Consider the following 25639-nt stretch of genomic DNA (forward strand, 5'->3'; position numbering starts at 1 on the left):
TACTTTTTGCCTCCCAATGAAGTTGTGTGACCTGTGTGATGCTCAGTTGTAGCTGGGTGGTCCTCACTTTCGGGCCCTGACACCTCAATTCAGCCTGTACCCAACCATTCCAATTCAGCCTGGAGCTTAAATCAATCAAACCTTCGGTCTTTCTGCACTCTCGAGCTCGGGCCCCACCACCTCGACTCTGCCTCACCTCACCTCAGTTCTGCTGTGTTGAACTGCACCAGCAATGGCCAAACACAGGCTCATTCCCCACTCTCAGGCCCAGGCCCTGCCACCTCCAGACTGCCCATACACATGACACTTTGCAACTGTCCTTCACCTCTGAGACTTCAGTTCACACTCAAAAGTGCCACGTCATACAGGCGGTTCAAAAGCGCAAGACCGAAAAGGAAGTTACAGGTTATTGATTGTAGTGATTGTATCCAAGAAAATGTCATTATTACAGTAATTTATAGGTTGGTTTGTTTGTTTTGCTTGCTAGCAGCAAGTGGTTGCTGTGCTTCACCAGCGCCATCTTAAACCAGAAGACATAAATATACTGTATTTCTGACTGCCAAGTAATCAACCTTGAAGAACGAACTTGATAGTGATGTCAAACAAAACTGCTGATATGGAAACAACACATGAAGACCCGTAGACAAACTTCAAAACTTGCAATTACATTCTCAGCTTCAGAAATGAAAAACCATCTCATACTATTGAAAAAAGTCACAAACTGCAGAGGGTTACAGAGTACACTTCAACTTTATTAGAAGCTCCTCATCAACAACCTTTCTCCTCCATACAAAATGTTGGAATAAAGGTACAGATAATGAGTGTCAACTCAACAGACCATTTATAAATTAAATATACCAGTATTTCTGAGATTTAAGGAATGCAATGGTAATAACTGGAACATAGGATTCATGATTTTAACACTGCAACAAAGAATCACATTTGTAAGTCAGAATGGTATACTACTTAGAATTAGTGATAACCCTTCATAACACTGCTCTTAATCTAGGTGGCAAAAATTATGAACTGATTTGTTTCCAAAGTAGTCTTTGAAAACTGATGCAACAGGTCTTGGCAGACATTAAATTGTGCTGATTGTGGATAGCATGATGGTAAGATAGTTGCTGAAAATAGTCATTGCCTGGAACTTGTGTAGAAGAAAAAACCCACAACACAAATCCATGCTAGGGCTTGTTGCATATCAGTACAACATCTTAAGTTATTTGAAAAGTGACAAATGGAACTGAACAGCCGCAGCAGATATCAGTACTGTTGCGAATGGAGTGGAAGTTATTGATGACGCAGCTGAAATTCGCTAGGCATATGACTGATAAAAGTCCTGCAGCACGCCCCAGGAGGTCAGGAAATTGCCCTCTGACAATCATTAACATCTTAGTCTGACCAAGGAAGAGACAGTTCCCAATATCCATCAAGCTAAATTTCAATGCAGCTCTTTGGTCAATCACAGTGTCTCATCACTCCCAGCTTTTTGTCGTCCAGGCTTATAAGAGAGTTATGACCCAGAAAAATTCAGACTGAGGATTAGCATCAAATTTGTAATGACTAAAAGCTGCTTGATTCAGAATAGGGGCTAATAGGGAAAGTAATAAACTGAATGGATTAATCTAGTACAGTGGTTCCCAACCTTTTCTATGCCCCACACCCCTAGGAAATATTTGATTAATGTTCGCACCCCATACAAAAGTAATACCACATTTGAAGATGAAGTCTAATTTCTAATTTTTGAACCACAAATTGAACCACATACAATACTGCGGGTGAACAAATTGAACTTAAAAAAAAATAAGCTTTTAACTCAGTGCATAAAATGCAAATATAAATTGAGCAATTAGATTCTAATTTACTCAGAAAAAATTGTAAACAGTAAATTGATGAGACTCCTCAACTCTGAGGTGTAACTTCCAGGTAACACTGATGAGACTCCTCAATGCTGACTCGGGGAGCGGGAGACTGGAGTGTGTTTACGTCTCTCTCGACTCGGGCAGCCGGAGACTGGAGTGTGCTTGGGACAATTGTTACTACCACTTCTCAAGGCACACTGGCAGGTGGCTGAGTGATGACTCGTGACTTGTCACTCAAGCACACAAGCCACTCTTTGTCGCAACCCCCCGAAATTCCATCTTGTACCCCAGGTTGGGAACCCCTGATCTAGTGTTTTGTGTCAAGACATGTCTAGGCAATGCTCCACTTTGCCAAATAAAGGTGAAAATGTCATCTGAATCTGAGCTACTTGACTGCAATTGTAGCCAATTCAAGAAAGAACAAGCCCACAAAGCACCGCCTATATCAAATATCCCCTCATTCTTCTTCACTCCAGGGAATAAAGTCCTATCCCATTCCATCTTTCCCTAAAGCCAAGTCCCAGCAACATCCTTGTAATTTTTCCCTGTACTCTCAATCTTGATATCTTTCCTTTAGGTAGGTAACCAAAACTGCACAAAATACTCTAAATCTGGCCTCACCAATGTCTTATATAACTTCAACATAACATTCCAACTCCTGTGCTCAATACACTGATTTATGAAGGCCAATTTGCCAAAAGCTACCTTTACAGCCATATATATCTGTAACACTACTTTCAAGTAATTATAGATCGGTATTCCAAGATCCCTCTGTTCTACTTCACCCATCAGTGCCCCACTGTTCACTGTGAAAGTCTACCCTGGTTTGTCTTCCCAAAGTGCAACAGCTCACACTTGTCTACATTAAATTCCATCTGCCATTTTTCAGACCATTTTTCCAGCTGGTCCAGATCCCACTGCAAGCTTCGATAGCCTTCTTCACTGTCCACTACACTCCAAATCTTGGTGTCAACTGCAAATTTGACAATCCAGTTTACCACATTATCATCCAGATCATTGATCTCGATGACAAATTACTATGGACCCAGCACAGCAGCTTCTATCTTAAATTTTCTCAATGATTCATTAATCCAGGTTTGGCTGCCAGATTTGGTGAGGAATAAGATGTTATATATATTAATGGAACTCTGCAGCAAATCATGGATATTGACCATCAAATGTGGCAGGTGGCAAAACTACAAACATAATGTACAATATACTCAAGGACTTGTCTCCAATAAATAAGCAAGAAACAACTGAGTCGGCAGCAGGCAGGCTGACAAAGATCAATATACATTCTGCTACTTCCTTCATATTGGAAGCCCAGTGCAGCAGTTATGCCTTTTGTTTTAGGGCTTGGTCATTAGTACCACTGAGCTATTCCTAATGACAATCAAAAATGATCAAGTGTGCAGACAAGAGTTCATGTGAAACAGTACTGATTTAGCAGCTCAGACAGCAGGTGACTAAAACTCTCTCAAGTTTGGCCTGAACACTGAATCAAAGCTGATGGCTCTCAAGACAACTCCCTTCCTTATTGAATTCTACAATGCCTTAAGTGCACTTTTGCTAGGAAATTATGTGAAAGGTACAAATACAGGCTGACTAACTATACTGGTTTCTGCTGCATCTGTGAGATAACTTTTCCATTTCAAAAATAAGGTCCCAATCTTGGTATGGAGGACTTTGAAGGATGACTTTCTTGGGATTCTCACTGTTATATACAAATCCAGTACCCATCCATCGATATGAAGGCCTGTAAATACAAGTATCAACCATGTGTCTAGCCAGATAGATAAAATGACATTTCAATTAATTGAGTTGAAATTGGATCTGAACTCATTTCCAGATTAATCATCTAAATTATAAATCTACTATTTTAGTCCCCATGCGAGGTGTTTTACTGCTAAATACAAAAATGTGAAAGATGAGTTCAAGACATATGCATTAAAGGATGGCAATATCGTAAATTCTGCTGCTCCTATAAACATTAACAACATATAACTATTGACAACCTAAACTGAAACTTCTGATTTAAGATGGAACTGATGAACCTGAGCGACTTCTGGCTGGTGGCTAACGAAACAAGAAAAACAACTAAATACTTTGTTGCCACACTTTTTCTGGCAAATGATCATCACAAGTAATAGTCTGTAACTTCCCTTTGGACTTAGAGGCAATTTGATGTGGCAAAATTGAGGCGAAGTTGTGGGCAATCACTGAAAGCATGAAAGACCATGAAAGGCTGGGCACAGGCTGACTCAAAGCCATGGGGTCCAGGCCCTAGAGCATATCGATGGAACTGAACATTATGTGCTGGCGGAGATTTACACGCCAAATCGAGGCGGTGAAGTCTGGTGTATCCATTCGGCAGAACACAATGTTCGGACAGAGATTTAAGTGCCAGACCAAATTATAAAGGTCAGGGTGTCAAGGCCCAAGGTGAGGCACAGGATGGTTCAGATCGTTGCTCAAAGCGGCAGAACTTATTGTTCAGACGGAGAGTTAAGCGCCAGTGCAGATTGAAAAATTCAGGGTGTCGGGGCCCCGAGATGAGGTGTGGGCCAGTTCAGATCGCTGCTCCATGTCAATTACTTGGCTCTGCACTGAATTATGGGGCTCTCTTTACAGATTTCAGTTCCAAAATGCTATTTGCTTGCAGTTACTGTTTGCATGGTTTTTTTTGCACATTGTATATTTAACAGTCTTTTTTATGGCTTATTATACTTTGTTTTTGTGGACTTGATGTGGTTTTTATTCTCTGCACATTGGGTGTTAGACAGTCTTTTTTGAATATACATATATGGGGTTTGTCTTTGGGTTTCTTTGTTTCATGGCTGCCTGCTAGGAAATTGATCTCAAAGTTGTATAATGGATACATGCTTTGATAATAAATGTACTTTGAACTTTTGAACTTTGAAATCAGGTGTTCCCAACCCTTTTTTATGCTATGGACCAATACCATTAAGGGGTACCAGGTTGAGATCCCCTGACTGTAAATATACCGTAGATTCCGGACTACAGAGCGCACCTGATTAAAAGCCGCTGGCTCTAATTTTAGAAATAAAATCAATTTTTTAATTGTAAAGGCCGCACTGGATTTTAGGCCGCACCGGATTTTCGGCCGCAGGTGTCCCACGTTGTAATATGAGATATTTACACAGAAAGATATTACACGTGAGGATTTTTTAACTTTTAATTAAATCCATATGGTAACAAAAACAAATACATATTGCAAATGCTTTTTTTCGAACCGTGCCCGTAACGCGGCTACTTTTAAATATACGTTGCGTATACTTCTTTACTGAACAACATTCCAATATCTCCTAACGACTGGTAAAAAATATATATACTGCAGCCTACCAGGAAAAGTTATTGATCGCCTTTAACTTAAAAGCAGCGTTTCGCTCCGCCGCTCGACCCCCACCTTTCTGTTTATTCGCAAACGGCGTTTTCCCACAAGACACTGCGAAACCGGGTGTGACGTCATAGCATCCCGCGATGTAGTACAGAAAACAAATATAGTTAAAACTCTTCTAACTTTAACTAGAAAATGAATTACTAAGCGAAAATATTATAAACTAAATAACTGCCATAAGGCAGCACAATGCTTCGAGTGTTTTCCATGTTGATGAGGGTGAGTACAAATGACTGATTTACAATAATTTAATTGTGAAAGTGCGCTTGATTTATCGTACAATTTCATTGGACCTCTGTGAACTACTCATCAATTTTATTGGTCTACTGTTATGAGGCAAAATGTTTACGAGGCGGCATGAAAAAAATCATGTATTAGCCGCTCCATTTTAAAGGCCGCAAAGTTCAAAGCTGTTCAAAATGTGGGAAAAAAGTAGCGGCTTAAAATCCGGAATCTACGGTACTAAAAGGCTTTACTATTTGGTCTCCAACCAGAAAACGTTAATGACTATTTTTCTCCATGTCAATACAAATTCATCCACCACTGTCCAGGAAATGATTATATGGCTAGGTATAGATCAAATGCCATCTATAAAGTTGCCAATGGCACAACTATTGTTTGCAGAATCTCAGATCCTGACGAGGAGCCAAACAGGAGTGAGATAGATTGGCTGGTTAAGTGGTGTCACAACAACAGCCTTGCATTCAACATCAGTAAGACCAAGGTGTTGATCGAAGACTTCAGGAAGGGGAAATCAAGAGAACACAGTAGTCCTCATCGATGGGTTAGCAATGAAAAGGGTGAGTAGCTTCAAGGTTCCAAGTGTCAACATCTCCTGGGCCCAATATATTGCTGCAATTACAAAGAAGGCACACCAGCAGCTATACTTCATGAGGAGTTTGAGAAAATTAGGTATCTCACTAAAGTCTCTGGCAAATTTCTACAGATGTACCCAGGGAGAGCATTCTTAGTGGATGCATCCCTGTCCGGTATGGAGGCGCCAATGCACAGGTGCAGAAATAGCTGCAGAGCGCTGTAGACACAACCAGCTCCATCAAGGACAGCAGCCCCTTCACCCCCCCCCCCCCCAACATCAAGGACTTCAAAAGGCGATAACTCAATGAAGTACCTTCAGCATGCAGGACATGCTCTCTTCTCATTATTAGCATTTGAGAGGAGACCCAGGAGCTGAAGATGCACAACATTTTAGAAACAGCTTCTTTCCCTCAGACTGATTTCTGAAAGCTCAATGAACAGTTCCAGCAGATAACAGCAGAACAAACAAAATTGCATATTGTTTTCACAATTATACAGAAGTTACAGGTAATGAAGTAGAGACGGGTAAAAGTGAGAACCGCAAGGAAAAAGCATTACTGAATTTTGAGATTTCGGAGATGAATAAGAAAAGCTAACTCACTGAACTTCCCAAAGTTAGCCCTGTTAGACAAGGTTTTATGGTAAATGTTTGCTTTATAATGTATAGAAAGCGTTTCCAGTTCTGATGGAACACATGCTGATTATTTAAAAAAATAAGGACTTTTTGAAAAGCTGATGATGGAACCCTGACAGCTTGATAGTTGTTGTGCTGAAAATTTGGTATGGCATCCGAAAGCTTCATACTTCTGTGGGGGAAAAAATCTGATCAAGAGTACTGAAAAATAATGAGTTCTTCCAAACCTCTTCCAGAACAATTCTGGTCTTCTGAAGAAATCCATAATGTCAGAGATTGTTGCAAAGTACCATTTCCTTTCAAACAGTTGGAAAGGAAAAAAAAAGCTTCAGATTTAAAGCACAATAAGGATTATCCTACCTTGTACATGCCTACGGTGTTGTCTAAGTTATTTGGCTGCTGGGAAATAAAAGAAGCCAAGTTTTCAAGGGCATAACACATCTAAAGACTTCAGTGCTTTTATGCCAAGAGAAAATGAACACTTGAGGAAAGCAAGAAAGACAGATATTCAGATAATGCTTTTTCTTAAGAACTTTCAAAGCCCAGAAGTATTTTCATGGATTGCCAGCCACCGCGATACCCCATATGTAGTAGATATATCAAGAAAGCACAAAAATGCTCTGCACCAGGGGATCCCAACCTGGGATCCATGGACCCCTCGGTTAATAGCAAGGCTGTATAGCATTAAAAAAAGCTGGGAACACAGGGAGGGTTTCATGGAACCTATTGGTAAACTAGGAAAGGGATATTTAAGAATTCCCATCCTGGTAGAACAAAGACAGAATTTATAATTTAGCATGCCCATAAAATTCACTGATCAGTCTAAGAGTTATTGGTAAACTAGGAAAGGGATATTTAAGAATTCCCATCCTGGTAGAACAAAGACAGAATTTATAATTTAGCGTGCCCATGAAATTCACTGATCAATCAAAGAGTTAACTCTATGCTCTTGTGCTGAGGACGATGTAAATTGTGTGTGGGGGGGGGGGGGGGGGAAGAATGAAAAAGATGAACTAAACATCCAAAACATCTTAGGTGGGCTGGTGGCAGTCGGAATAGTACACAGGTGGAGTTAGTTGAAATTAGAAAACTTAATGCTGTAAGATAGCAATATGTACTGAATATGAGGTGCTGTTCTTCTAGTTCACACCTGAAATGAAGGTGGCCAAGGGCAGACAGGTTAGTATGGGGTCTGAAAGGGGGTTGAAATGACATGCAGTCTGAAGTTCAGGAAGGAGGATGTGGACTAAGATCTTTCTTTTTCCATCTTTTTATTATCATTATTAATAACAATAAAATAAAATTGATACATAGATAATGAGATTACACGCATACACATTTCAACTATAAAAGATTACAAGAGCAATGATTACAGTATAAATGAGTATTCCCACATCGTAAATGATACAATATACAAATAGACAAGGCAAACCTAAGTGTATCATAATATAAAATAAAAAAAGAAAAAGAAAAAAAGAAAAAAATCATTATGCAAAGAACTAATCTAAAAATCTAATAACTAATAGAAGAGAAAAAAAAACAAAAAGAGAAAAAGAAAAAATAAAAAAGAGAAAAAAAAGGGCTGTTTATAATATCTCACAAAAATACAAAATCATCAACGTCGTCAACTCCGATCCTCTTGACATATATGCAATCAAAACTGGAAAATCAAATAGGCCTGGAACAGGGTCCTATTACATCATATGAAAATATTGAATAAATGGTCTCCATATCTTTTCAAATTTAGTAGGTGTCAAATACACCACTTCTAATTTTTTCTAAATTTAAACATAACATAGTTTGAGAAAGCCAATGAAATACAGTAGGAGGATTAATTTCCTTCCAATTCAACAAAATAGATCTTCTAGCCATTAGTGTAAGAAATGCAATCATTCGACAAGCGGAAGAAGATAAATGAAGTGAGTCCATCATTGGTAAACCAAAAATTGCGGTAATAGGATGGGGTTGTAAATCAATGTTCAATACCGCAGAGATAATATCAAAAATATCTTTCCAATATTTTTTCAAAAGCGGACACGACTAGAACGTGTGAGTTAGAGGCGCTATTTCAGATTGACATCTATCACAAATAGGATTTATATAGGAATAAAAATGAGCCAATTTATCCTTGGACATATGAGCCCTGTGTACAACCTTAAACTGTATTAATGAATGTTTAGCACATATAGATGATGTATTAACTAATTGAAGAATTTTATCCCAATTCTCAATAGGAATAATAATGTTGAGCTCTCTTTCCCAATCATTTTTTGTCTTATAAAGGGGCTCTGAACGTATCTTCATAATTATATTATAAAGTTTTGATATAAGCCCTTTCTGAAAGGGGTTTAATTCAAACAAATTCTCCAAAATGCCTGAAGACACAAAGTTTGGAAAAGTAGGAAGTACAGTATTTAAAAAATTCCTAATCTGTAAATATCTAAAAAAAATGAAACCTAGGCAAATTATATTTATTAGATAACTGCTCAAAAGACATAAAACAATTATCCAAAAATAAGTCAGAAAATCGTAGTAATCCTTTAGTCTTCCAAGCCAAATAAGCTTGGTCTATAATTGAAGGGTGGAAAAAACAATTGGATACAATAGGAATATTTAAAACAAACTGAGTCAACCCAAAAAATTTCCGAAATTGAAACCATATACGTAAAGTATGTTTAACTATCAGGTTGTCAATTCGTTTCAGCAATTTAGAAAGAGCAAAAGGGAGAGAAGTCCCCAAAATAGAACCCAGTGCAAAACCTGGTACCGATTTAATTTCCAGGCTCACCCAATGAGGGATAAAAGATCCATCCCAATCTTTCAACCAACATATCAAATATCTGATATTAACTGCCCAATAATAAAATCTAAAATTAGGCAATGCTAATCCACCTTCCTTCTTTGCCTTCTGTAAGTATATTTTACCTAACCTAGGATTTTTATTCTGCCAAATATGAGGAAATTTTTGAATCAACATTAGTAAATAAAGATTTCAGAATAAAAATTGGTACCGCTTGAAAAATATATAAGAATTTAGGTAAAATAACCATCTTAATAGTGTTAATTCGACCTATCAGAGATAAAGATAATGGTGACCACTTAGTAAACAAGCATTTAATCTGATCAATTAAGGGTACAAAATTAACCTTAAATAAGTCTTTGTGGTTTTTTGTGATTTTAATCCCTAAGTAAATAAAAGAATCATTAACTAATTTAAAAGGTAAGTTTCCATAAATTGGGACCTGTCTATTTAAAGGAAACAATTCACTCTTATTAAGATTTAACTTATACCCAGAAAAATCACTAAATTGAGCCAACAATGATAAAACTACAGGAATAGATTTCTCAGGATTGGAAATAAATAATAATAAATCATCTGCATACAAAGATAACTTATGAATATCTGTCCCACGATTAATACCAAGAATATCCTGTGATTCTCTGATAGCAATTGCCAAGGGTTCTAAAGCAATATCAAATAATAGTGGACTAAGAGGACAGCCTTGTCTAGTGCCCCGAAATAAACGAAAAAAGGGAGATCTTTGATTATTAGTAAACACCGAGGCTACTGGGGTATGATAAATCAGTTTAATCCAGGAAATGAATGTCGGACTAAAATTAAACTTCTCCAACACATTAAATAAGTATGGCCATTCAACTCTATCAAATGCTTTCTCCGCATCTAATGAAATAACACATTATGTGAAGGAGTATACACAATATTCAATAACCTCCTAACATTAAAAAAAGAATAACGATTTTTAATAAAACCGGTTTGATCCTCCGAAATAATTTGGGGTAATACCTTCTCCAATCTGGATGCAAGTAACTTGGAAAAAATCTTGGAATCTACATTCAGTAAGGATATTGGTCTATAGGATGCACAATCAGTAGGGTCTTTATCTTTCTTCAATATTAAAGAAATAGAAGCTCTACAAAAAGATTGTGGCAAATTGCCCAATCTAATTGCTTCTTCAAAAACCTTATATAACCAAGGAGAGAGAGTAGCGGAAAAACATTTTAAAAATTCTGCTGTATATCCATCCGGACCAGGTGCTTTCCCTGAATTCATGGAAGAAATAACCCCTTTGATTTCTGCATCAGTCATAGGAGTTTCCAATATTAAAAGATCATCTGGTGATAATCTTGGGAAATTCAATTTCCCAAGAAAATCACACATGGCAATGCAATCCTGAGGAAATTCAGAATGATACAGGGAAGTATAAAAATCTTGAAATGATTTATTTATCTCATCATGGTTAATTGTCAAATCCCCATTTTGCTGACAGATCTTAGTAATTTGACGTTTAACCAAAGCATTCTTCAATTGACTAGCTAATAGTTTACCCGATTTATCACTAGTATATAAAAATCAGATCTGGACTTCATCAGTTGATTTTCAATCGAAGATGTAAGTAATAAACTATATTCTGTTTGAAGTTCAACCCTTTGTTTTTAAAGCTCCTTACTAGGAGTAATCAAATATTTCTTGTCAATCTCTTTAATTTTATCAACCAATAAAAGAGTTTCCTTCTTTATGCGTTTTCTCAGACGAACAGAGTAAGAAATAATCTGTCCACGTATATATGCTTTAAAAGTGTCCCAAAGTGTTCCGTAAGAAATATCTTCCGTGGAGTTGGTTGAGAAGAAGAAATCAATCTGTTCATTCATAAATTTAATAAAGTCCGGATCTTGCAATAAGGTAGAATCAAACCACCATTGTAGATAGATAGATAGATAGATAGATACTTTATTCATCCCCATGGGGAAATTCAACTTTTTTTTCCAATGTCCCATACACTTGTTGTAGCAAAACTAATTACATACAATACTTAACTCAGTAAAAAATATGATATGCATCTATGTCTAGCATTATGAACTGTGTCCGTAAATTTAATAGAAAGTTTTAATGGCGCATGGTCAGAAATAGCTATACTATCATAATAACAACCATTTACCGAAGGAATCAAACAAGAGTCAATACAAAAATAATCAATTCTCGAATAAGAATGATAAACATGTGAGAAAAAAAGAAAACTCTTTGTCCTTAGGATGCCGAAATCTCCAAATATCAAAAATTCCATTATCAGTCAAAAAAGAGTTGATACAAGTGGCCGACTTATTGGGTACAGTCTGAGTAGATATAGATTTGTCCATCAAAGGATTTAAACAACAATTAAAATCACCACCCATTATTAACTTATATTCATTTAGATTAGGTAAAGTAGTAAATAAGGACTTAAAAAAATCAGGACAATCCACATTTGGAGCATAGACATTAACCATAGCAACCTTTTTATTAAAAAGTAAACCCGTAATTAACAAAAATCTACCATTCGGATCCGAAAAGATATCATGTTGGACAAATGTAATAGAGGAGTCAATAAAAACTGAAACTCCCTTTACTTTGGCATTCGAATTCGAATGATATTGTTGACCCTGCCAAAACCTAAAAAAGCGATAGTTGTCCTCCTTCCTCACATGAGTTTCTTGTACAAAAATGATATGAGCATTAAGTCTTTGGAATACTTTGAAAATCTTCTTTCATTTAATCGGATGGTTTAAACCATTAGTATTCCAAGAAACAAAATTAATGGTCTGAGCCATAGTTCTAAAATCAACCCTTTGGTATAAAAAGGGTTAACCAAATTACAAACTCATGCCCCCGGAAGAAGAACAAAAACAAAAAGCGGACCCGGAAGTGACGACATCGCGGACATATTTGTAGTTCAAAATCAGCCCAAATGAAAAAACTAAAAAAAAACTGATAGAAAAAAAATAGAATTAGAAAAAAGACTACCCCCCTCCCACTCAAGAAAGAGAGAAAAAACCAGAGCCAAAAAAAGGCCGGGAAAAAGCAAAAATGAAACTAACCCTACCCCCATATCAGCGGAAGACCACTCCATATATAAAGGATATATATATATATTAAAAAAACCACCCAAACTTTAAAAATTATAATCACTATACTAGAACCAGACTTCTTAATATAATTGATAGTAGAAAAAAACCGAAGAAAATATAATCACTAAAAACTTATAAATCGGGTTAAAATCCAAACAAACCAAAAAAAAATTTAAACTGTAATAAGCGATGCATTGTAGGAAGAAGACGAGAAAAAAAGCGCCATCTTAAAAAACACCAAAAATGTTTTATCAAAAAACCACCATCTTAGTAAAAAAAAGTATTCACCTTTGAAGGATTAAAAATACACCTTCGAAGGAACAGAAAATAGTCAGCAATACAGTATAATGGTTAAAGTGTGTAAAACAAAACGATTAATATGTCGAAAGAACACTTTAACTTGAGTATAAAGTGTAGAGTAAACCTACACCAACAACCAGAAACAAAATCAGGTTTGGAGGATCAAAAACCATCTTACACGATCGAAATCACTCATTCATTCGGCCTGAAAACCTGTAGCAGTAGGGTAATTCTCATTCAGAAAACTTCTCACTTCAAATGTAGAAAGAAAAACCCGGCGAGGAGCGTTCAGTGGAGAGATTCTAAGCTTCGCAGGGTATAAGAGCGCTGGTTTTAAATTTTTCTCATAACATTCAGACATCAGCGGTTTAAAAAGAAGCCGTGCCCTCATTACCTCAGGACTAAAATCTTCCACTAAGCGGAAATTGTGATCTTGAAATTTAATCATTCCTACATGTCGAGCCACACGAATAAGTTGGTCTTTAACATGTACATAATGGAACCGGACAATTACAACTGAAGGTTTAGCTGAAGCATTCGGTGATCGACGCATAATTCTATGCGCGCGATCCAAGTAACGGCGGACTGTCTGGAAAAACAGACGGGAACGCATCCTTTAAAAGTTGAGCAAAATACTCCCTGGGGTCGTCTTTTTCGATACCTTCTGGGAGACCAAGTATACGTAGGTTCTGTCTTCTGGACCGATTCTCAAAGTCGACACTCTTGGCTTTAAGTGTTTCCACCAGTTTAGTAGTTGAAAGTAAGTCCTGTTGCAATTTTTCAATTATCAAATCTCGTTTCCGAGCATCTTCTTGCAGAGATGCGATAAGAACTTGCTGCTGGTTAATTACTGAATCCGTCTTATCCATATAATCTCAAAAAGCCTTTGTTTAAAAATTTGTTGTTGTTCATCAAATTTTTTATCGAAAACCTCCAATAACAATTCATAAGTTAATTCAGTGCATTGCGGATGAGCTTGCTTCTTTCCATTACCATTCGGGTTCCGCCCAGGTTCTCGTCCTTTAGATCTAAGAGCCATTTCTGAGTACATATCTTCAAAAATTCACAATAAACTCTTAACGATAAGTCCAAAAAAATAGCAAGGATCTTTTGGTGTAGGTAAAAATAAGTTGAATAAGGGTGATCAAAGGTTAAAAAAAGTTAAGGTTATGGAGCGAATCTAAAACAGTACTCACTCCATGAGTGTCTCCCGCTGACCGTGGACTAAGATCAAATGCATGTTTCTTCTACACTTGGATCACACCAATACAGAGGAGACCACACTGAAAACACTGAATGCAATTGTCAAGGTTGCAGGAGGTATAAGGGATCAGTGCCTCTTCTAGAAGGGCTGTTTAGGTCCATGGATAATTGTGAAGGTGGTGGTAGAAGGCACAAAAGTTGCACTTTCTATGGCTGCAGGGGAAAGTATATGGGATGGGGAGTAGCGGATGGATAGGGTTGAGAGTGAATCAGGGAATCATGGAGACAATGACGCCTGTAGAAATAAGAGGTGGGGGTCAGAACAAAGAGGGGAAGATGAAGCAGGAGGTAGGATTCCACCTGCCTTGTCTTCCCCTGATGGAATTGATGAAGGAAAGAATGCTAATGCAATGGCTCGTGGAGTGAAAGGGGAGGTCCAATGGAGATGTACTGTAGTTCTCTTTGGGAAGTGGAGAGGGGTATTGGTGAGAGCAGATGTGCAAGAAGGGAGAAAATGTTTTTGGTCCCCATTAAGTATGATTTGGGCACAGGAAGTCTAGATGTGGTGGCACAGAGGGCTGTCATGCTTCCTGGAAGAGATTTCAGAAGTACTTGAGTGGAAAGCTTCAGATGCTATGGAGACAAATTAGGAGAAGATGGGTGCTATCCTTGCAGGAGACAGAATGGAAGAAGCAAAGTCAAAGTATCTGTGGAAGCCTGGGATAGCTTGCCTCCTGTGATGAAGACGGATCCACAAACGTCAGAAATAGTCGAAGTGAATTTGAGAGCAAGGCAGAAGTGGTCGCAAATGTGATCAAATTAAATCAGAATCAGGAAGCAGCATCAGTGGAGTTAATATGATAGAGAAAATGCTGAGGAGTACTGCCAGTGCAGGTACACAATAAAGACCATTACACATAAAAATAAGAAGAGAGACATAGCTACGACTCATGTAAGTATAAACTGTTATACCTTGGATCGGTAAAAAGTGCAAGGAATTTAAAAATTGGTTGAGGTAATAATAAGGTCTGTCAGGTGAATTAGAGCATTGGTGGAGGGGAAATGGTCAGGTTTTTTACTTGTTTAGAAATCAGAGGGCCCCAAAACCAACCTGATGGAACATGGAGATATATACAGAGACAAGATATCCATGGTAATGAGACAGATGGAACCAAAGAATTGGATGATGATAAAAACATGGAGTGAAGAAGTGCCTCCAGTAGACAGGAAGGGACAGAACAGGGAAGATAGGATAGAGTCAAATTGTGAAGAGTTCAGTAGGGCAAGAGCAGGTCCTACACCTTACATAAAAAAGGAGGCGGCAACGTAGTCCTGGCATATCATCGGGGGAGATCACCTGATGCGATTAGACCAGCAATGACTTACCTGTACACTTATGGTAGATATTAGAAGATAGTTTGCCTCCTGAGGAGGAGGCAAAGATCTGGCCAATGAAGAAGTGTCAAAAAGATACCAGGTGAATTTGTTAAATTTGATGTCTTCAGAGCTCAAAGAACTCACTCAGAGCTTTAAGAACAAGAAATCAGAACAGGTGAATACCACATGTTGAATTCATTTTTAACACTGGATCTTGCGCATATCACATCAGTTGAAGATCAAGAAGACAACAACCAATCCAATCAGCCAAAAATACTTTGGACAAATGCTGAAAAGATCTGTAATCAAATATGGAGAGAGGAATTCCAGTTATTTTGCAAGTGATACAGTTGGAAATCCTTAAGAATTTTCTGAAGATGGTATAAATGTTAGGTATGCTTTAGTAAATAGCTGCAAAATACTTCTGCAGCATGTGTGAAACCTTCAGGTTCTACATCTTCAAAACCAACTGGAGTAAATTCCTCACCTGAGGCAGGAGAGCCTTAGTGCAACGCACACAGGTAAAAATCATGCAGCACTTCAGTGATAAATTAAATATTTAACAGTAATTTTAAGTTGGTAGGTATGGTATAGTACTTGTATTGCACCTCTCACTGCCACAAATGGATTAAAATTTGTTGTCAAGTACTGCAGAATACTGCATTTCATTTTGTTTTACCATAATCTTTAGTATTTAGAAAGCATTCTGGAGTATTAAACAATATGCTTGATTAAAATTGAGATCTCCTGTTCTTCACGGATACCTGATGAAAAAACTTACCATGAAGATGTAATTCAGCTCAAAATGGCTGAATGCCTAAAGAATTAGTGCACAATTCTGTGCATATTTATCCAATTAAAGTTCCTTAGGGCTGTTATAGCCAATGGCATGCGCTTTAAATAGCCTCTGACAACCAAGACAAGCTCCTAGCCTTCACATGTAGCTTAGCTACTAAGCCTCGTGGAACAGTTTCTGACAAGAGAAGGGGAAAAGGCAGATTACTGGAGCCTTAAAGCCAGTGCTCTAACCATGCCAGTAACTTGGGGTTGTTATATGTGGGAGTGATAGTGGAGATAAGCTTACACTACCTATTAAATGCTCCCAATGGTGTGCACAGCAAATAGCCTCTGACAACCATGTCCAGCTCCTGGCAAAGGCAGGTTATTGGCATCTTAAAATCAGTTGCCTTGGGCAGATGTGGTTGGCAGCTCATCTAGAAGGACAACTCTGATCTCAAACCTCCACTGCCTTACAGCTATACCCACTCATGGGGGAAGGCTTTGGGAGTAAATCCCAAGGGAAAAATCCAGAGTTGGGAGTCCCTGAGGCAGTCCTGCATTGCCTTCAATGCTGACTAGGAACTCCTGCAACATCACTGGTGCCAACTGTATTGGTCACTGTTCTTTTGCATACATCAGATGTGCAGGGGGGAACTTGCTACATGGGCAACAGCTTGCATTCCATATTGTACTGTCCTGTCTTGCTTATCTAGATAGCTAGAACACAACATCCATGGTCGACCCTGACCAATGAAGGCTTCAAATTAAATATCTTAAAGAGTTCAAGCAGCTCGGTCACTCCTCCAGAATTTTATATGTAACTATTGTAACTGCAGAACTGGAGAATAAAGCACAAAAGTGAAAAAGTTTTTTGTTAGAATACTAAATAACTTTTACAGCTTCAGGCTTCAATCCTGAAAGCTCAGATACTTGCACAGAGAACTGCAGTACATCTTCGGGAAAAATAAGTTACTAACATTCTTATTATGCAATTTAAAAAATTATGAATTTATTTCACATTTTTAATGATGGTATGAGAAAATGAATCTCAGGGTTGTATATGGTGACATATGTACTTTGAACTTTTACTGTACCTTTTCTGCCTTTTTGTCAGAAATATCCTGTTTTTCTAGTACTGCCATGCTTTCCTTCAGATTTTTCACAATGTCTGCTGGAGACTTATGTGACTTGCCAAATGGAAATGGCATTGTTGTCAACTGAACCAGACTCTTCCACCTGTGAACGACAGAGAAAAAATATGCTTCAGAAAATTAATATTTCAGATTATACACTAACCACATTTGGAGACATTGTGGTTAATAACAACATTTAACTTCTACAATAGGAATTAGCCAACCACTTCATTTAATACAGAACTAGCTGAAAGAACTGAAATGCAGTCATTGCAATTTAATTCTGGATGTCAGACTTGCAATTTGTTCAATATTCAGTCAATTATTCTTGAGCAGCTTAACTATAAATATTTACTCATCTATTTCAGAGAGCCAAGTACTGTACATCTCAGTAAGACTTCAGTGAAATGATATTTCAAAGATTCAAAGTGCATTTATTATCAAAGAACGTATGAATTATACAACCTTGAGATTTGTTTGCTTCACAGGCAGTCACAAAATAAGGAACCAAAAAGAACTCAGTTAATAAAATAAGACCAACCCCCAAAGGACCCACAGAGGGAACACAAAATCAAACCATACAAACAATAGAAGCAAGCAACAACAATTTCTGTCCTGGGATCCAAATCCCCAGAGCAGCCTACAGTAGGCCTAAAGCCTCAGTATTCAGTTCATCATATTAGCAGGGCAAGTTGCCATAAGGCCTGCAGACACAAAGCACAGCAGCCAGGGCAGTGTCACAGCCTTACCATTGTGGAGAGAGGAGCCCTAGACTATCTGGGCCTGCTTTTAAATTGTTCTAAACTCGTACCAGGACCCAGGCCTTGCCATAGTGAATCCTTCTGGGTCTAGAACACAGCACCCAGTGATTTGCTTCAGGCTTAGATTTCACTGTCAGAGAAGTCATCTCAGCTTCTCCAAATAGGCTTGGCACTTAAAGTGATCCAACCTTGCCCGACTCTCGCCACCCTGCTTTTCCAGTTCACCTGGGCTGGCGTTTAGATCGTCCAAACAGCACACTGTACCTCATATTAAGATCCAGGCCTCACCATGGTGAATCGCTCGAGTTATTTAGCTAATAACTAAGCTAATCTTCAGAGACATCAAAACATTTCCTGTAATCCCTGCTGCATGCATGCGCTTGGGTGCGTGTGCACATGTCAGATGGTCAGTTATCCTAACATACGGTCCACCTCACCAATTTCTGTAATACAAAGCCTCATCATCTGAACATTCACCAAGAAATAGTTGAGAAAAGAATTGCATTTATAACTCGAAAGGGGAATGCATACCCTCTCACCTCTTTTCCTCCTCTGCTCTCATGTCTTGCCCATTAGCTCCCACTTCCTTTCCTCTATCCCATGGTCCATTGTCACCTCCTGTTAGATTCCTTCTTCACCCCTCTTTCAGCATCTTACTTCATCCCCTTCCCCTTCACCGTGTCAGCTTGCATTCCTCCACCCCCTCCATCTTATTATTCTAGTTTCCACCCATTTTCTTTCCTCTGTTGAAACATCAACTATTTATTTCCCTCCATAGATGCTCCATTAATCGGTGCCCCAACTAATCAATGTTTTAATTAAACCAGCGTGCAACAAAACTATTTACTGTTTTCACTGGGATCAGCAGACAAATGCAGTTCATAAATGTATGTGGGTTTAGATATTTTTCTGCAACTATATCACCCCATTACAGACCAGATTCAGTGAAACACAAAAAGGGAACAAACAGAACCACTTACTTATCATACGTAAAGAGCTTGCGATTCTTAACTCATAGGCTACCTCCTAAGGAATGATCACTTATTGTGAAATACAACCACCCCAATATTTTTCATGGAACTAACTTCATGTCACTATAGTCATGGGAGATTTTAAGCATGCATGTCAATTGGGAAAATCAGGTTAGCAATGGCTCTGAAGAGAGAAAACTTGTTGAATGCCAACAAGATGGCTTCTTAGAGCAGTTTGTTGTTGATCCTACCAGGAGAATCAGCTACACTGGATTGGGTGTTATGTAATGAACTAGAGGTGATAAGTGAGCTTACACTGAAAGAGCCCTGAGGAGCCAGTGATCACAATATGATTGAGTTCAACTTGAAATCTGATAGGAAGAAAATAAAATCTGACATAGCAGGATTTCAGTAAAGGAAATTACAGTGTTGTGAGATAGAAGATAGCCAAAGTAAATTGGAAGGAGATGCTGGTAAGGATGACAGCAGAGCAGAAATGGTTTGAGTTTCTGGGAAAAATGAGCAAGGTGCAGGACAGATGTATTTCATACATGAAGAAATACTCAAAGAGCAAAATAGTACAACTGTGACTGTCAAGGGAAGTCAAAGCTAATGTAAAAACAACAACAGAGGGTATATAACAAAGCAAAAATTAGCTGGAAGACAGAGTTGGAAAGCTTTTAAAAACCTACAGAGATCGACTAAAAGAATCATTAGAAGGAAAAAGATAAAATATGAAAGCAAGCTAGCAAATATAATAGTGTATAGTAAAAGCTTTTTCAAGTACGTAAAAGATAAAAGAGATTAGAGTGGACATAAGACTGCTAGAAATGAGGTCAGATAAATAATATGGGGAGAAGGAGATGGCAGATGAACTAAATATTTTACATCAGTCTTTACTGTGGAAGAGACTAGCAGTGTGCCAGATGTTGTAGTGTGTGAAGGAAGTGAAGTGAGTGCAGTTACGATTACAAGGGAGAAGGTGCTCAAAAACCTTAAAAACCCAACAGTACACAAGTCACCCAGACCAGGTGATTGGATGCCAATCCCCAATGCCATTAGGCTTTACAATTCTACCGCCAGGACTTAAGAACTTTTTAAAAGCTATTATTAATGCTTTTTGAGATAGTGATTTAGATGCATATCATATTTTTTACTGAGTTAAGTATTGTATGTAATTAGTTTTGCTACAACAAGTGTATGGGACATTGGAAAAAAAAGTTGAATTTCCCCATGGGGATGAATAAAGTATCTATCTATCTATCTATCTAACTGCACCCTAGGGTTCTGCAAGAGGTAGTGTTAAAGACTGTGGAGGCATTAGCAATGATCTTTCAAAAATCATTGGACTCTGGCATGGTCCCAGAGGACTGAAAAATTGTAAATGTCACTCCACTCATTAAGAAAGGAAGAAGGCAGAGAAAAAGGAAATTATAGATCAGTTAGCCTGACCTCAGTGATTAGGAAGATGTTAGAGTCCATTGTTAAGGATGTGATTATGGTGTACTTGGTGAAACAGGACAAGGTAGGACAAAGTCAGCATGGTTTCCTGAAAGGAAAATCTTGCCTGACAAACCTATTGGAATTCTTTGGAGATTACAAGTAGGATGGATAAAGGGAATGCAGTGGATGTTATATATTTGGACTTTGAGAAGGCCTTTGATAAGGTGCCACACAAGGCTGCTTAACAAGTTAGGAGCCCATGACATTACTGGGAAGTTACTAACACGGTTAGAGCATTGGCTGATTAGTAGGAGGCAGTGAGTGGGAATAAAAGGATACTTGTCTGGTTGGCTACCAGTGACCAGTGGTGTTCCGCAGTGGTCAGTGTTGGGATCCCTTCTCTTTAAGCTGTATATCAATAATTTAGATGATGAAATAAATGGATTTGTTACCAAATTTGCAGATGATTACAAAGATTGGTGGAGTGGCAGGTATTGTTGAGGAAACAGGTAGGCTGCAGAAGGACTTAGACAGATTAGGAAAATGGGCAAGAATGTGGTAAATGAAATACAATGTTGGAAAATGAATGGTCATGCACTTTGGTGGTAGAAATAAATGTGTTCTCCCCATTTACTGAACAGGAAGAAAATCCAAATATATGAGATGCAAAGGGACTTCATAGTCCTTGTGCAGAACACCCTAAAGGTTAACTTTTCAAGTAGAGTCGGTGGTAATCAGGGCAATGCAATGTTAGCATTCATTTCAAAAGGTCTTGAATGCAAGAGCGGGTATGTGATGCTGAGGCTTTATAAGGCACTGGTGAGGACTAACCTTTAGTTTTGGGCTCCTCATCTAAGAAAAGATGCACTGGTATTGTAGAGGGTCCAGAGGCAGTTCACAAGGATAATTCCAGGAATTAAAAGATTATCAAATGAGGAATGTATGATACATCTGGGTCTGCACTTACTCAAATTTAGAACGATAAGAGGTCATCTCATTGAAACCTTTTGAATTTTGAAAGGCCTAGACAGAGTAGATGTGGAAAGGATGTTTCCTATGGTGGGGGAGTCTAGGACAAAAGGGCACAGAGCCTCAGGATAGAAGGTCATTCATTTAAATCAAAGATGCCAAGATATTTCTTTCACCAGAGGAATTTTTCGAATTTGTTACCACAGGCAGTTGTGAAGGTTAGGTACATTTAAGGCAGAGATTGATATCTTGATTGGACTCGGCCTCAAAGGTTACAGGGAGAAGGCCAGTGAATGAAGTTGAGAAGGGGAAAAAAGAATCAGCCATGATTGAATGGTAGAGCAGACTTGATGGGCCAAATAGCCTAATTCTGCTCCGTCTTATGATCTTATGTTCATACATTGTTGTTTTAAAATCATAGCCTTCTCCCAATGATGAGGAATGTCACTTTTATCATCCCTTAACTTTGTTGCTAGTTTTGTTCAGGGTTTGATATTTTACTTAGTACACAACCCATACCACTTGGTTTACACCCATTAAAGCATCATGAAGTAAGTTACCTGGAGGCACAAGAGATTCCAGATGGTAGAATTCCACAAAGTAACTTCAGCATGGTAGATGCACTGTGTTAGGTTGCTCACATTCCTCCTTATTCCCTTATCTTCCCTATTCTTTCTGCCCTTGATCAGCACTTTCCCCATTTACACCTTGATTCCTCTGATACCCTCACATTTCAACAGCTTCCAGGTAACAAACAGATCATCTTCTAATGTACATCCAATCCATTTACACTTCTATCTCCACCAGAATGGTCTGATGGATCTTCACTGTTTAACTTGGACGAAGGCACAACACATTCTTCACCTAGCTAAAATCTTTTTTAAAGTGATTAACTGCTCCTTGATTCTACTGACCCTCTAAGTGCAAGACGTAGATAAGGGAGCTCACATGGGTCCTAGTGTTGCCCGCTTTTTTTAAAAGGATATATAGTACCATCATAATTTCAGTCCTACTCAGATGCAGTCCTCTCAACTCTTCTTCCAATATATGGGTGATTGTATAGGTGCTACACTCTGCATCAGTTTTTAAAAATTCACTTCTTTTGCTGCTGATTACCAACTGATCTCACTTTCACATGACTCTTCACTTTCTTTTGCCATTTTACTTCCATCTTATGGCTATCTCAACTGCACATTATGAGACACAATCAACCCTTCCCCTAACATCCTGATAAAAATAAAAATAAAAATTGCGGGAAGTAATGCCTCAGGCATATACTGTATACTACATATACTGTAGTGCCTTCTTCAGGACAGACTTGGAAGCTTATGTGCTGTAATGGGCATTACATTTTTCGGGACTTTCGCACTGTATCTCTAAATAAATAATAAATTTACTTGAACTTCCATATACAAGCCAAAGCATCAGCAGTAAAAACAGGCAAATTGCTCAGGGCTCCACCCTTCATATCAATAGTAACCCTGATGTGCCTTGCGTCATTAACCTATATTTCCACCCCATTTTCAATCAGATAGAATTTTAAGATCACACCCTTCTTAATCTCCTTTAGCTCAGCCACCTGATGTTCTTCTAAACTGGTGGTTTTCTCCATCCCCCAACTTCCTCTGCTCCATTTTCACAAGCACAGCACATAGAAGCCACAGCTTCATGAACTTCCTGTCCAATACACTGCAACCTATTCTACCCATTTCCACTATGATAACCTTCTTAGAACATTTCCTTAGAGAAAACTCTGAACATTATCTCTTCTGCAAAGTATAATGAACATGATGAAATCCAGGAACATTCATGCCTTTTCTTAAAATGTCTCAATATTCAGGAAGCAATCTAAACATGACAACTGAATTTCAAACAGAATAAAACTGCAAAGTAAGTGAAAATAAATCATTTAACTCTTTTTTTCCTAATCTGCAAGCTAGAAATTCTCATTTAAGTGAACTGGGACTCCAATTTTGCAGCAGGTATGGTCAGAAAATGAAAGAACAGTTTCCCCGGCATATCATTGGGGAAATCCCACCATCTTCAAGCTCTGCAGTTGAACATGAAGTCCAACAAGTGACAGATGCACAAACGTCTGATACTTCCAAAACTCAGAAGTCCATAAAAGTCTGGAAATTTACAAGGGCTGATGAACAGTAGTGGTTTGCTTAAGAAATACTAGCATCTATAATGCTTCTAATAAAATATCCACACAGAATGTGTATTTATCAATTTAGCAGAAAAACTTGGTACATGACATTAAAAACTATAAAGAATTTTAATTTACCATGCACAGTGAATGAAAATAGGAACTGCATGTTCATCGAAGAGACAAATAATTGCAAAAAGTATTCAAATCTATTTAAAGTTACAAATAAAATTATTTACAGTAAAAACAAACAACAATTTTAAAGTGTACATTAGTCCAACTTCCTAACATTGCTTTTTCTCCTTTCAATGAGATAGATGGGCTTCGTGCTGTGATATCAGATTCTCAACATTAGACTGAATGTCACTCAGGAGTCTCAGATCACCATGTTCAGTAACTTGAAGTCACCTTCACTGCTTTGAATGAAGTTGGGTAACTGCACTGAAGCTGCTCTCCACTAAATATTATGTTGGAAAGGCAATAAGGAACATATTGACCATTTTCCACAGTGCAGGATAGTATTTAGAGATTTCTTTCTGCAAAGAAAAAGTCTTGACATGATTTTTTTAACCTCAGTTTCAGCTCAAAGTCATTTTGTGGCAAGATCAGTTCTTCTTCCATCCTTCCTGTTAATTACTCCTGACAAATGTTCAGGAATGGATTTATTACCCAATCTGGAATTTGGATCAAGAGAAGATCCTGAAATTTCTCTGACATATCCTTATGCAGCTCACCCTATTGGGCACAGTATACTTGAAGTTCATCACCTGGTATTTTTTTCTCCTTCAAGTCGTGGAGTTTGGAAATTGAAAAAGGTCACTATGGCCAATGTTGCACTTAAAAAGGGTTAACCTGGATAGAAATGTGGAGATGGCTGATTTGACTTTGATAAGATTCACATCATTTCCTTGTGACTAAAGATTGATTTCTTTAAATTTTGTGAATAATTTTGACAAATAACCAATGGCAAGCCCAATATTCTTGAGTTGATTACCAAATGAAGCATTCAAGTCTTCAAAGAATTTTTTCAGTTTCCTTCTGAGAGCCATCTGACTTGTGTGCAATAGCAAGCATTCAAACTGTTCATTATTCTCAATAGAAAGCTCTCAAAAGGATTAAGAATTGAGAGCATGGGACGATTTTATTTACCACTACAATAACAGCATTTGATGTATGCAGCCAATCACTTTTTTTTTTGTGACAAGATGTTGTCTGTGAATTACATGGTGAATGTCAGATACAGCTTTTTTCAAGAAACTACTCACCCCATGGTGGTGTTCTGTCATTGACGGTGCCCCATCAGTTCTACAAACAATGTTAGTGAGCAGAAAGTCCTTCTCTTTGAAAAATTGCTTTACCACCTGAAGTATCAACCTCCCTTTCATATCTGTTTAGAAACATAGAAAACCTACAATACAGGCCGTTCGGTCCACAATGCTGTGCTGAACACATACTTACTTTAGAAATTACCTAGGGTTACCCATAGCCCTGCTTCTAGTCCCCTTGCAAATAACTCTCCAACTATGCTTTCATCTTTTATGAAGCAAACATAACCAAGAAGCAAAGATTCATTGCCTGGTAAAGTTGACTCATCCAACTGCAGAGCAAATTCTGTTGTTCTAAGTATGTTGCACAATGTGTCAGACATTTCAGCTATTCATCTTTGAACAGAGCTGTCGTTCCACAGAGTCAATTTCATTATTTGGACTGGTGACTTCGGTAAAACAGTACTCAGAACCTCCCTAACTCTGGCAAAATCAGCTCTTTTCCAAATGTAAGGTGCTTTCCAGATTTTGCAATGAAATGTCGTTTAAAGCATGCAATGCATCACTGTTTTGTTTTATGAAAGTTTTTAACAAAGTGACTGAAAATATGCCAAGTTCTTGTTTGCTTTATCGAAGTGTATTCTCTTCAGATGT

At 38.0% G+C, this 25639-nt stretch overlaps 1 protein-coding gene across 2 annotated transcripts in view; it reads right to left on the minus strand.

The window, feature by feature from the left end:
• cab39 (calcium binding protein 39) overlaps window positions 1-25639 on the minus strand; it is a 79355-nt gene that overhangs the window by 31766 nt on the left and 21950 nt on the right. The window contains exon 2 of one of the 2 annotated variants that reach the window (XM_073040901.1): window positions 17389-17530. In XM_073040901.1, the coding sequence (XP_072897002.1) occupies window positions 17389-17502 (114 nt within the window). In that variant the 5' untranslated portion in view covers window positions 17503-17530. Of the gene's footprint in view, window positions 1-15523; window positions 15764-17388; window positions 17531-25639 lie in introns of those variants that run through there. The other variant, XM_073040902.1, reaches the window with a different exon arrangement.

Source organism: Hemitrygon akajei, chromosome 3 (assembly GCF_048418815.1).
Source record: "Hemitrygon akajei chromosome 3, sHemAka1.3, whole genome shotgun sequence".
NCBI classification, from domain to species: domain Eukaryota; kingdom Metazoa; phylum Chordata; class Chondrichthyes; order Myliobatiformes; family Dasyatidae; genus Hemitrygon; species Hemitrygon akajei.